General features: G+C 46.6%; 1 protein-coding gene across 4 annotated transcripts in view; it reads right to left on the bottom strand.

Moving 5' to 3' along the window:
• Nucleotides 1-14,082, bottom strand: part of LOC143943054 (prostaglandin reductase 2-like) — a 76,628-nt gene that overhangs the window by 25,111 nt on the left and 37,435 nt on the right. For all 4 annotated transcript variants that reach the window (XM_077464549.1, XM_077464552.1, XM_077464551.1 and 1 more), the window contains 3 exons: nucleotides 9,020-9,211; nucleotides 4,975-5,145; nucleotides 4,493-4,702 (listed from right to left, as the gene is read on the bottom strand). In XM_077464549.1, the coding sequence (XP_077320675.1) occupies nucleotides 4,493-4,702; nucleotides 4,975-5,145; nucleotides 9,020-9,211 (573 nt within the window). The remainder of the gene's footprint in view (nucleotides 1-4,492; nucleotides 4,703-4,974; nucleotides 5,146-9,019; nucleotides 9,212-14,082) is intronic.

The following is a 14,082-nucleotide window of genomic DNA, read 5'->3' as shown; positions in this document are numbered from 1 at the left end:
GTAGATTAAAGGTGTTCTGTAAGTCTTGGAAGGATTTCAAAAATCTAGTTCTGGGGTCTATCAGCTGTCCATAATGGAATAAGTCTCTGTTCATCCAAAAGTGGGACATCTGCGAGGTCAGGCTGTCCGGGATATTTGGCGTGAACAGGAATGAGGTCACCGGTGAGGAGTCAGTAGTAAGCGGATACGACAATTTCGCACGCCGCCAAAGCGTGCGCAGCAGCGCCATGGGGCCCAGGAGGTGTGCCCCCCCATGTGTAATATCCGAGCTCCAAAGCATGGAGTTCGGGTGAATGGGGGCTAACCACAGCTTCTCAATCTGCGTCCAGCGATTAAAAGCGTGGAGAGTGCACCAGGAGGCCACAGGACGCAACTGGGCAGCCAGGTAGTATTTGGCTATATTGGGGAATGCTAGGCCGCCCTGGGTACGGGGGGCGTACAGAACTGATTTGCTGATCCGGTGTCTCTTATAGTTCCAGAAAAAATTTAAAAGGTCACTCTGGAGTTTTCTAAAAAGTGAGGCAGGGATAGGGATGGGCAAAGTCTCAAAGAGGTACAAAAGTTTGGGTAAAACGGTCATTTTTAGTGTTGCGAGAGGACCAAGCAGTGACAGCCTCAGAGATCTCCACTTGGCTAAGGATGTTTTGATGGATACAAGCAGTTGGGGAAAGTTGGCTGCATAGAGAGAGTCGTAGGAAGGCGTTAGGTGGACCCCCAGGTATTTTAGAGAGGACGTCCTCCACGTATAATCGAATGATTGTGACAGTACCGATACAGTATAGGGGGGGATATTAAGGGGGAGGGCTTCCGTTTTAGAGCTATTGATTTTGTACCCCGAAAGAGCACTATATCTATCCAGTTCGAGATGTAAGTTCGGGAGAGAGATATGGGGCTGCGTGAGAGTCAGGAGAACGTCATCAGCGAAGAGAGAGATCTTGAAATCGCGAATACGTACCGGAATCCCATGGATGTTCGGGTTCTGTCTGATGTGGGCCGCCAGGGGTTCAATACACAGAGCATAGAGGAGGGGGGAGAGCGGGCAGCCCTGCCGGGTCCCGTTAGAGATCCGGAAGGCAGATGATGTGGCAAATTGGGTGCGTACACTGGCCGAGGGGGATGAGTACAAGTGCAGAATGGCTCTGAGGAAGGGGCCCTCTATGCCCACCCGTCGGAGCGTTGCAAACAAGAAAGGCCAGCTCAGCCTATCGAAGGCCTTTTCCGCATCCAAACTGAGCAGTAAAGCCTGCATCTTGGCCTTGTTCGCAACATCCACTAGGTCGATGACCCTCCTCGTGTTATCCCCAGCTTGGCGAAGGGGAACAAAGCCCACTTGATCCCTATGTATGAGGGACGGCAGAAGAGTATTTAATCTGCCCGCTAGCGTTTTCGTAAATATCTTTAGGTCAGTATTGAGGAGTGCTATCGGTCTGTAATTAGACGGGAGGGTGTGGTCTTTGCCCACCTTAGGAATGAGCGTAAGATAGGAGGCCTGCATGTCCCTTGGGACAGGTGTGGATGAGAGGAACGAGTTGAACAAGGTCGTCATATGGGGCAGTAAATGTGGGAGAAAAGTCTTGTAGTACCGGTATGGAAAGCCGTCCGGGCCCGGGGCTTTGTCATTGGGTAGAGATTTCACCACATCCCCAATCTCCTCTGCCGTGAGTGGGGAGTTAAGGGTCTCAAGAGCCGCAGGGGTGAGGACAGGGAGGTCACAGTCTCTCAAGTAGGAGTCGATATCGCGGGAAAGATCAGATGAGGGAGGAGTATGTGGGACACTCGGGTCGTTGTAGAGAACGGAGTAATAGTCATGAAATATTTGGGCGATGTTAGCGGGATGGGACTGGAGGATGCCTTTTGCATCTTTAAGGAGGGCAGGCAACGAAGTCGCCGCCCGCTCGCGAAGTTGTCGGGCTAAGAGTGTGTGCGGCTTGTTGGCCTTGTCATAATACGTTTGCCGAAGCCGAAGGAGGGCCTTCTCCACCTTACCGATGTCTATGTCCTTCAGCCCAGCCCGAACGCTGATAAGCTCCCTAAGAGTGGCCAGTGATGGGGAGGTGAGCAGCCTCGCTTCCAGACTCGAGAGTCTATCCAGGAGCGCTCTACGGGCGGCATTGGCGTTTCTCTTCAAGGCGGAGGAGAGGGATATGCACTGGCCCCGAAGGACTGCCTTGTGGGCCTCCCAGAGAGAAGAAGTGGAAACCCCAGAGGAGCTATTCTCAGCAAAATATAATTCCAATGTTCGCTCCAGTTCCACTCTGGTCGGGACTTCACATTTTTAAATGACAGATGCCTTGTTACATATCATTTCAGAATCAGTACCCAACAATAATATACAGTATAGCTGGGGAGATGGTCACAGATCCTAAGGCTGTGGGGTGGCAGATAAGGACAGCAAACAGAGAGCACCCTCCTGGATATCCAACACTCACAAGAGTCCACAGAGTTAACAGCATGTGTTGTATAATGCAAATGGGGAGAACCTATATTTAGCATATGGAAAATTCGCAATCACAGGGTGTGGTGCATTAATCTCTTCAACATTATACATCCTATATCTATATTGGGGAATGGTTGGGAAAAATACATAGAATCAAACCATCAACCAGCTGATGTAAAGGATCCTTAAGGAGGAGCTCCACCCAAAAGGGGAAGCTCAACTTTTTTAACACCCCCCCCCCCCTTCGCTGCCACATTTGGCACCTGTTTTTGACAGGTACCCATCCCAACTTCCAGGAGACCTCACAGCTGCAAGGTCCCTCGCAAGTTCGGCCCCCCTCCTCCTTCCCCGCCACCGGGGCATTCACAAAGCACAGCATGCTACGCGCATGTGCAGTAGCGAACAAGCTGTGAAGCCTCAAAACTTCACTGCCAGTTTCCCTTAGAAGGAATGGAGGTGGCAGCAACTGAGAGTCAATTTAAAAATCGGCTGGGGTGCCGACATCGTCGGATCCCTGGACAGGTAAGTGCCCTAATATTAAAAGTCAGCAGCTACAGTATTTTTCGTGGGGGGCACTGGAGCTCCACTTTAATAAGCACATCGATCATCAATCCTCACATTCTGGATAAGTGCTTTAAGTCAGGAAAAAGAAACCTATTCAAATACACCACCACACTCTCCCCTCCATGTGTTCATGCATGATACAACACATGCTGCTACATCTGTGGATGACTTTTTGGATAGATGACAATTGTCATTTGCTAGTTGTATAAAAGCTGAGAAAGGGAGGTGCCAACTAAGTGTAGTATTAAAAGTTCAGTATTTAATGCACAAGGTAAAAACAATTACAAGCTCTAAAGAAAATTCATGCCTATCAAGATCTGGTCAGTCCTGGTGGTTCTATTGCCACTCTGCAGATTCCACAATTGGCCCAGTAGCTGGTGGAAATGTGCGTTTTGCGGGTTAGCTCCACAAGGCACACATCTCCACCAGCTGTCGGACCAGTTGAGGAATCTGCAGAGCAGCAGTAGAACTGCCAGGACTGACCAGATCTTGATGGGCATAAATCTTCTTTAGATCTTGTAATTGTTTTTACCTTTGCATTAAATGCTGAACTTTTAATACTACACTTAGTTGGTGCCTCCCTTTCTCTGCTCTTCCACATGTTTTACAGATGTTCTGGACACGCTCTGAGGATGGCTGCCTTCTTTTAACTGCTTGTCTTAGTCATCAGTATGGACTATTAGACTTTGCTATTACTGCCATTGCCCATTGTTTTATACACCATTTGGAGCGCCTAATCTCCCCTCACTATTTACTACTTATACCGAACAAATATCTAGAGATGGTGATATAATTTTGGACCTGTGATCTATTTGACTTTTTATATTTAGATTATTTTTTGTAATAAAATATACATGTTTTTATGAATTCAGTGTAATTTTGATACTAATGGGCAAAGCCCATGATTCTGTCCCACTTCTGAGGCCGCGTACACACGGGCGGACTGTCTGACGGACTTGGTCCGCCGAAACGTGTTTCAGCGGACAGTCCGCTCGTGTGTGGGCTTCAGCAGACTTTTTCAGCGGACAGTCTGGCGGACTAAGTCTTTCGGAATTTCCGTAATATTGTCCGTCCAACTTTGGTTTCAGCGGACAGTCCGCTCGTGAGTAGGCAAGTTGGACGGACTAAGTATGGCGCATGCTCAGAAAGGATTTACACGGCCGAAGGTTGCATTGCAGTGTATTGGACGTCGTATTTCTAGTCCCGTCGTACGTGCTGTACACGTCATCGCGCAAGCTTTCAGCGGACTGTCTGTTCATCGTGTGTGGTCAAGTCCGTTCATTCAAAAGTAGGACGGACTGTCTGTCGGATTGTCTGACGGACTTAGTTGGCCAGACAGTCCGCCCGTGTGTACGCGGCCTGAGTGTTTTTGTCACATGGGGGCAGGAAAAGAGTCAGCTGTGTGCAAGCTGTAAGTCAATATTTTTGCCTTAAATTAGCAAATTAGTTTATTTATTAGTAAATAATTAAAACATGCATATATCTAGGCACCTGACTGATAACGATGTCACTAATTTCTCCACCAACATTGTCAAAGTAGATATCCACGCCATTTGGACAGCAGGCCTTTAGCTTGTATGTAAGTCCTGGCATCTTGTAGTTCAAAGCCTCATCAAAACCCAACTCAGAGGTCAAAAATGCACACTTTTGGTTTGATCCACAGATCCCTATAACACGGGAGCAGCCAAGAAGGTGACCGATCTACAGAGGATTTAAGAGAATGAAATGAGAAAAACAATAATACGAGTCATGGATTTTCTATTTGTGATATACAATACATACAATATATAAAGAAAACACTTGTACAAAACCATTTAGATGATCAGATGCAATTGTCTAGATTGGAGACAATTTGTTCAATTTCCATCCAAAAATCACTTTTGCAATTGCTCTAAGACCCCACAAAATGCACTACTGAGGACACGACAGGTGACAACACTTTATTTTCCATCACAGTAACAATGCCACGTTACCTGCCCAGCCAATGAACCAACACCACCAGCAGCACCACTAACCACCATCGTCTGATTAGCTCCAGGGGTCACATGTCCTTGTTCCCTTATACCAATTAGAGCCGTTAAGCCAGTACTTCCAAGAAGACCCAGGTAATGAGATATGTGTCCATCCACAAGACTGGGGTCCAGCTGTGCTTAAAAAAATGAATAACAGTTACAGTCATTCAGTCATTTATAGTACATTTACGAGAGCTATCTTTTAGTCTGTGGGATGTGTGTTGTGCACATGGGGCTGCCTAGGAGTGGTGCATCCCTCTTGACATTTTGGTGCATCTAGGAGGGAAAGGTGCACCTTCCAGCTGCTGCGGGTATATTGTCAAAGTCTATGGCAGGCTGCGATTGGATGGGGCTAAAAGAGGCTTACTGAGGAGTTATTGATAAATGGCGATTGTTTACTGAGGCATTACTGATAAATGACGATTGTTGCATTGCAGGAATTGCTGCAACTGTGAGCCATGTGTTTGGCTTGTGGTTGCAGTGTGGTTCTATTCACTTACATGGGACAAGTCTGTTTTTGAGTAATCAATACTGAGTGCCCGGAGTCTAATGCTGGCCATACACTATACGAAAAATCAGGCGAACCCAATTTCGAAAAACGAACGTTCTGCCGCAAGCGCAAACAATGGTGCCATCATGTAATGACTGATAAATCGTTCAGTGGACATAAATAAATACATTTTATGTTCGTTTTTTTACATATACCTAGTGCAGACAAATCGGACAGGAAACACATTAACCTTTTAATTTATCGTTCGTTCGGCAGAAAATTTCCAAACTTGTCCTTCGTTTTTTCAGTTAAAAAACGTCCAAACGATTATCGATTTTTTTTGTGCCCATTAATTGGCCGCAAAAACAAACGAACGGTCTAATGACCGAATTTCGGCCAATTTTTCGTAAAGTGTATTGCCAGCATTACTCTCTAACTCTGGTGTCTGTTGGACTGTTGGACTGCTGTAACAGGAAAGTAGACACGACTATACAGTAAAACTTTGGATTGAGAGTAACTTGGTTTGAGAGCCTTTTGCAAGACGAGCTAAATTTTTCTATAAATTTTGCTTTGATAAACAAGCGATGTCTTGATATACAAGTAGCATCATGTCACAACTGAGTATAAAAGAGAAGAGAGGTGCCTCCAACTGTAGCAATATGGTTACATTTAATAAAGGTACAACATTTATTCATAAACCATGTGAGTTGCTAAATGTTTTACCTTTATTAAATGTAACTATATTGCTACACTTAGAGGCGCCTCTCTTCTCTTTTATACTCTGTAGCTCCTGCTGGATTTTGCTTCTAATCCCCTTGTAGAGGCTGCCATTTATGGATGGAGATTTTAACCTATCACATTGCTATAATCTTTTTATATGGACTATAAACTGAGAGACTTATGAACACATGGTTGTGGAACAAATCACCTGAGTTTCCATTATTTCTTATGGGGAAATTTGCTTTGATATACGAGTGCTTTGGATTGCAAGCATGTTCCTGGAACGAATTATGCTTGCAATCCAAGATTTTACTGTAAATAAAGAGGTAATTTGTTTCATTTTTATCCGGCTACATATCTATTTCTGTGATTTCAGTTGGGCTTTGTAGCTGAAGTCTATCTAATGCCACGTACACATGATCGGAATTCTCGTCGGAAAAAGCTCTGATGGTTTTCCCGACGGAATTCCGACAGAATTCGGCTCAAGTTGTCTTGCCTACACACGGTCACACCAAATTACAATCGTTTATAACGTGGTGACGTACAACACGTACGACGGGACTAGAAAAAGGAGGGTCAATAGCCAGTAGCCAATAGCTTCTGTCTCGTAGTTGAATCTGAGCATGCGTGATTTTTGGCGTATCGGAATTGCATGCACACGATCGGAATTTCTGATAGAAAGTTTTTCCGTCTGCAAAATTGAGAACATGCTATCATTTTTTGGCTGGTGGAAATTCGGACAGCTAAATTCCAATGGAGCATACACACGGTCGCATTTTCCGATGATAAGCTCTCATCTGTCTTTTTCTGGCCGGAATTCCGATTGTGTGTACGCGGCATAAGACTCTGAGCGCTGTGTAAATTGACAGCGCTATATGGGTACCTTAAATAAATAATAATAATAGAGGAGCATCTAAATGAGAGACAATGTATAGGGATAGGGACAATTATAGACACTCACTCAGGTTGAACTGGATGGATTAGTGTCTTTATTCAACATTACTATCTATGTAACTATGAAACAAAAAAAGACCCCCTCCCTGAGGCTGACTGACACACATTTCCATACAACCATCCTCCTTATCCTTGCCGCTACATTAGTCAGCAACCATGAAATGATTTGTGACCACCTTTCAATGCAGTAATACTCTGACCTCAGGTTGCATGAAAATGCACCCCCCGCCCCCAGGGGGTGGGTCCATGACAGCCACGGCCAACACTGGATTGAATAGTACTGGTCACCAAACCATCCTAGAAGACTTGGGCTATCTAGTAGTGGAAAGAACTGAATAAAGCAGTTTTTTTATTTTAATATTATGAGGTCAGTCTTGTACAATGTCTTTTAGTTTTAGAAAGTGTTGTTGTTGGGGGGGGGGGGGGTTATATTTTCCTCCCTTCCTTTCTTCACCAGGACAACCTCCCCAAGGGGCAAGAAAAAAAGCAGTTGTAGTAATTTTCAACTCTCTGCAAAGCTGTAAACAAGTTGTCTGGAGTTGCACTTCAATTTGAGAATAACTAAGGATACTGGATAACCTTAAAAATACAAAGATTATATACAGTATATCTAGCAAGGTCCCAGGGCCCCTGGGGCCTAATGGTGACCTCCAGAGTTAGGGACAGCTGACACCTCTTGAATGCAAAAGAGATTTATTTTCTCTTGAACAGAACTGGGGGAGAGAGGGTTAGGACCAGGACAACCTTTAGTAGTTGTAATGTTGATTTGGCAGACTTTGAGACTTCTATAGGCAGATAGCCATGCAGGGAAAGGAATTAGCAAGACTCCACATCTGCATGAGTATGATCGTCTCCTATGGCAACAGTCTTATAACAGTTTCTAACATAAGTTGTAACAAACTCCTTTATTTCTACAATCTCCTCTTGTAAATCTTCACTCCGCTGAGCTCCTAGTCCCTCTCACTAGACTTACTGATCCACTGCCACTGGTTACCCTAAGCTCTTCCGACCTTCGCACACAGTATCTTCCTCAAGCATCACCCCCCGCGTCCCTCCTGGGTCCCTGGCTTGGTATTCACATATACTTCTCAAGCGTCACCCCACTGGCCTACTCGGTGCCAAGACTGCTCTGCAAGCGTCACCTCCGCTGGCTGGGTCCCTGACTTGACACCTTTCGAAGTTTCCTAATTCTTCACCGTCCCCGGTTGGGGAGAATACTGCTCTTGTATTTGCTTCGGCTACTCCCTGTGGTCCCTGGTAAAAAGGGGGATGGTCCTTTAGTGGCAACAGCTTCCCCTTTGCCTCCGACCACGTCAGGTTCTACGGCCGGCAGAACCATCATTTTTGGTTGGACTGCAAGTCGCAGTCCCAATCAAACTCTTGCAGTCCCAACCCACTGCTCTCTTGCTTCTGGATAGGCCCTCAGACAGCCTAGCAGCCAGATGTCCCGTGGATAGGCCTCAGGCTCTGGCCTAGCAGCCCAGGCAGTACAACACATGTCCACCCAGACAGCTGTCCAGGTGGCACAGAATCCCGATCACCTGACCTTACCCAAATAAATAGGTTCCCCCAGCCCATTGGCTGAGACACCCCATTCATTCCTAATCTGTCCTTGCAATGTTCTTGCCCTATCTAATGCCACTGGATACCCGGCCATCTAGTGACAGAAGAAAGAAGTGCAGCAATTCCCGAATTAGGGTGAAATCAATTGACCTCCTATGAATTGGCCAAGGCAACTATCACTTGGCAAATACATTTACTAGCAACCCTGCCTAAACATTAGGGTGCTACATATAAAGAGTAATTAATACTTTCAGGTGGACTGGGTTGAACACGACTTACTTTTTTCAGTGAGCTGCCATCCAAGATGCATTTTGTCTGCCAGGGCCAGTTAAAATCTGAAACGATATCCCCAACTTTCAGCTGGTTGCTCTTGCTTTGCTCAACCACTCCAATGCCATTACTGAAAAGGACTTCAGAGATCTTCCATATCAGAAGGTAGCTTCCAGCTGATTCTTCATTCATGCAATAGCGCTAAGAAAAAACAAAGGTGGTATTTACATTGGCAACTGGTAAAACCTAAGGCCCAGATGGTATCCCTCTAGAGGTCTATATTAGATAAAAAGATATTATTGCTCTAATTCTGCCAAAAGTATATGGGCCAGCCTTTCAGCAAATGGAGTTCCCTTATTTAATGTACACTGACACGGATATCTTATTGGTGAAATGGGATAAAGATCCAGTAGGCCTCATACCGGCCAATCTCATTATTAAATATTGACTACAAAATACTAGCTAAGGACCTCGCTAGGAGACTCAATGAGATAATTCTTTCCATTACACACATGGATCAGGTGGGCTTTATGCCTGGAAAATCTATAACAACTATAAACATACGCAGAATGCAGATTCTACCCCAACTGTGCAAGTTTGCCCCAAATCGAGTGCCCTGTCCCCTCTTGACACTGGCCTCCGGCTCCGATTTGATGGAATGTCTTTTCTTACAAGCTGCATTAAGACACTTTGGCTTTGGTGGCAACTTTAGAAAATGATTTTCCATTCTATTGTCACGCCCTTGCTCTAATCTTCAGATGAATGGCATATTATCTCCCCCGGTAATTCTGTATAGAGCGTTGTGAAAGAATGTCCATTGTCCCCTCTTTTATTTGCATTAAGAATAGAACCACTGGCAATGAGGTTATTTCAGTCCCCGAGGAGGTATAACCATAGGGGGCAGAACGGACAATATTGACCTTTATGGCGACGATATTATCCTATACATGCAGGACCCCCATAATACTTTAGAACTAGCCATGCATATAATAGAACACTTTGGTACCTTTTCATGGCTTAAGATAAACTGGCAAAAATCAGCCCTAATGTCCTTACGTTACACACCACAAGTCATAGTCCACCCAAATTCCCCCACTAAAAGTAGTCACCTCCTTACAAAAACCTGGGGATTATGGCTGCAACTAATGATTATTTTCATAATTGATTAGTTGGCCGATTATTGTTTTGATTAATCGGATAATAGCCTTAAAAAAAAGTGTGCTGTATAATTTAGGTAATACAGTTGTGCTCATACGTTTACATACCCTGGCAAAATATATGATTTTTTCAGAGAATATGAATGATAACACAAAAACATTTCTTTCACTCATGGTTAGTGTTGGGCTAAAGCCATGTATTATCAATCAACTGTGTTTACTCTTTTTAAATCATAATGACAACAGAAACTACCCAAATGACCCTGATCAAAAGTTGACATACGGAGGCGTGGTCTCAGCATGGAACTGTGAGGACGCATTGGCTCTGGGCTCCCGGTCTGCGGCCCTTCAGCGGCTCATTTTCACAGGCTAGCCCCGTATTTACACTTCCCTGACCTCCCAATGTGGCAGAGAACAAACAGGCTGTCATCCGGTGTGCTCCCCGAGCAAATGGAGAGGTACCTGGTCCCGCTACAGCCACCGGCCTCCACTCCCAATCCGGCCAAGATGGCGCCAACTACAGCTACAGGCACGAGACACAGCTCGCCTGCCGGAAGAGAGGGAGAACGCGCTCAAGGTACAGACTTGCCTCCGTTCTCCCCTCCCAGTGACCTCTCTCCCTGCTTCCCCCGCTCCTTGTCCCTGGCCCTGATAGATAGCCCAGATGGGGATCACAGTGGGGCGCAGCTGTGGGACTCACGAGACTCCCGGCCCTCCCCGAGCACACCGGCCAGCACGCCATTGTCCGCCACGCCTCGCTCATGGTCTGAGGGGCAGGCAAATACAGAGACACTAGTGATGCACAGACCACCAGGGCTTAGCGCTGACCAAGCCATATGGACCCTATTACAAAAATTGCCCAGGAGACCGGACCCGGAGTCAATGGCCTCCAGGATCGAATCAGCGCTTCACGATGAAATTGCAGGGCTCAAAGAGGAAGCCACACATACAGCGGCCAGAGTCACTGAATTGGAAACATGCACCAACATGCGGCGATGTATGAAGCCTTTACTGGATAAGCTTGTGGAACGAGGGATCACCTATAAGTGGGGTCACCCATTTCACCTGATTGCCTGTAAGGGGGGCCGGTCTTATATATTCCGGCACCCCACGGAGGTTTCTGCATTCTTAAGCTCCCTTGGATTGCCAGTAGTGGACATACCCAACTGGCTGGCTTTTGTTCTTCCCTCGGCTGGAGGGAATCCCCCAGCAATCCCACAGGCCAGATCCCAATGACAGCGGCGGAACCACAGGACCCAGCGGAGAGTATCGCAGGCTCCGCAGGACAATGAACCGTAAGCTTCCCTTACTGGGTCCAACAATGTGTTGCACTATACAAGTTGACTTCTCTCCCTGACCCCTGAGATTGGAGACTATCCGCAGAGGAAGCCCTGGACTCTCCTACTTCAGGAATGAGGTTTATGATTGAAAGTGTTGCCCCCCCCCTTTTTTTTATTTTTATTTAGTGGCCAGTTGAAATCAGGCCACTAACCCGGGACAAAACCATCCCAAGTGGGAGCCAATATATGGACTGCCGCCTCATAGTCTTGGATGCCAAAGGTTTGAGGCCTGCCTGGAAACAGTCGGGCCTCCTGATGACAGGACTTGGCTTGAACCCATTGCAGGACTCCTTTAGAGGGCAGTTAATGGAGCTCCCTTCCCTCGTTGTTAATTTTGTGTTTGGTTTTGTTTTAATAACCAGGGGATATATGGGGATATGTATGTAATCAGTGATGTGGGATAGGACCACGTGGGGAGTATCTGCCCTTCTCATCTGATCCACTCTGGGTTTACAGTCAGATTGACCCAAGGTAAAGGGAGTGTCAAGGGGTGGTAGTGCTCCCCGCGGTCCTATCTTTGTTATTCATTATACAATTGATATGAAACCTTCCAATGCACAACAATGTTTATTAGGAGTGCAATATGGCCTGGGTTGTTCTATGTTACTTGGGGTGTCCTTGAAGGTTTGATGGGTCGGGGTCAGGGGATGTAAACGTTTTAGACAGACGAAAAGGGGTTGTCGTTCTCCTCCAAGCGACCCGTGCGGACCATTGAGCTGTTGGAGAACTACAACTCATTTATTAGACCCACACATACTGGTTAGGCCACTGCATTATGTGGGGGGAACCTACACGCTGGCCACGTACACGGTCTGGCCTCGGTGCCCTCACTGTAACCTTACAGGGTTGGACTCCAAGGAGTGGGCCACCATCTCAAATGGAATTAATCCACTGGTCCCAGGGGGAGGCACTCCACAGAACCAACCAACTGGGACACACCCCCTCTGGGGACTAAACTGGTTGCGGAGGACACCGAGGCCACTCCTACCAGAATCTCCTGACGATAAAATATGCCTCAACATTACCACCCAGATTGCTGGCGAGCGGCCGCTCCAACACTTTGGTAGGCGACACAGACATCCAAGGGGTGGGCGGGGGTTGTGTGGTTTACTCCTTTGGGACATGGGGGTGGGCTTGGCTGCTGATCCCGGTTTCCAGAGTGCAATTTATTTGTGTTGGGCTATTACCTGTTACCATTACATTATGGGATGTCATCTTGTTTGTGTTATAGAACAGTTAAATGTTTTATTTTTATTTTGCTTAAACTGCCACATTGCCTTTTTCTTATTACAAACTAATACTACATGAGAAGTACACATTCCTTATAGTGCCCAATCATGGCCAAGACAGATGGTGAGCTGTCTGGGGGGCGTGGTACCACTAGGGCCTGTCCCCCTGAAGTGCCTTACCTCTTCCCCCAATAGGCCCTTACTGCCCAGAGGGTAGTATCTCTCCAAACGGAGACTTAGTTTAATCTCTTACTACTTCCTTATCCTTTTTCGCTCTTCTAAGCCCTTTGGGCACTCTTTTGAACTCTCCTTGCCTCTCTCCTGTTCCCTCAAGCTTCCTCCCCCCACCTTACCCCTTCCTCTCTTGACACCTCTCCCCTTTTTGGGGCTCCGACGACCCAGTCCTGATCCATCAACATGACTCTAAAATTTGTCTCCTGGAACTTTAAGGGCCTGAACATTCCCGAGAAAAGAACTAGCTGCCTCACAGAACTGTGGAGACAGAAGCCCCACGTGGTCTTATCACAAGAGACCCACTTCAGGTCAGACCAAATTCCAAAACTTCATAACAAACATTTCCCGATAGCATATCACAGCACTTCGCCCAACTCCAAATCCAAAGGCACGTGTATCCTTCTAGCTAAAACAGTACCCTGGCAGCTGAGTGACCTCCTCGCGGATAATGAGGGTAGATACCTTTTTGTCAAAGGCTCACTTCACTCTCAAACCTTCACCCTAGCAAACCTGTATCTGCCAAATGTAGACCAACTTTCAGCCCTCGTTGCATGTCTGGACGCCCTGGCCTCGTTCACTGAGGGAACATTAATACTTGAGGGCGACCTCAACCTCACCATTGACCCTCATAGGGACTCCTCCACGGGCTCTTCTGCCATGTCTCTAAGGGCTCGAGACCGGATTAGGGATCTATTGCACTCCCATCGCCTGGTAGATATTTGGCATATCCTCCATCCGCAGGAGAGGGAGTACACCTTCTTTTCCGCAGTACATGGTTCCTATTCAAGGATAGATCTCTTCCTGATCTCCCACAGCTCAATCCCTTTAGTCACCGGCGCGCAGATCGGACACATAGCACTGTCAGACCACGTGCCGATCTCCCTGGTGATAACGCTACGCCAGGGGGTTCCCTGCACAAAGACCTGGAAACTCAATGAGTCCCTCTTGCAGGACACTGAAGTCAGGGCAGACGTTCTACGAGAAATGGAACAATTCTTCAAAAGCAATACAGGGTCGGTTCCCAACCCCCTCTCTACTTGGGCAGCACACAAATGCTTTGTTAGAGGGATACTTATCAAACATGGACACAGAATTAAGGCGGCCAAGACGAA

The sequence above is a fragment of the Lithobates pipiens genome, unplaced genomic scaffold (assembly GCF_037356315.1).
Source record: "Lithobates pipiens isolate NorthernLeopardFrog02 unplaced genomic scaffold, aLitPip1_a1.2 Scaffold_30, whole genome shotgun sequence".
Classification (NCBI taxonomy): Eukaryota; Metazoa; Chordata; class Amphibia; order Anura; family Ranidae; genus Lithobates; species Lithobates pipiens.
This window is presented reverse-complemented; position numbering and strand designations above follow the sequence as displayed.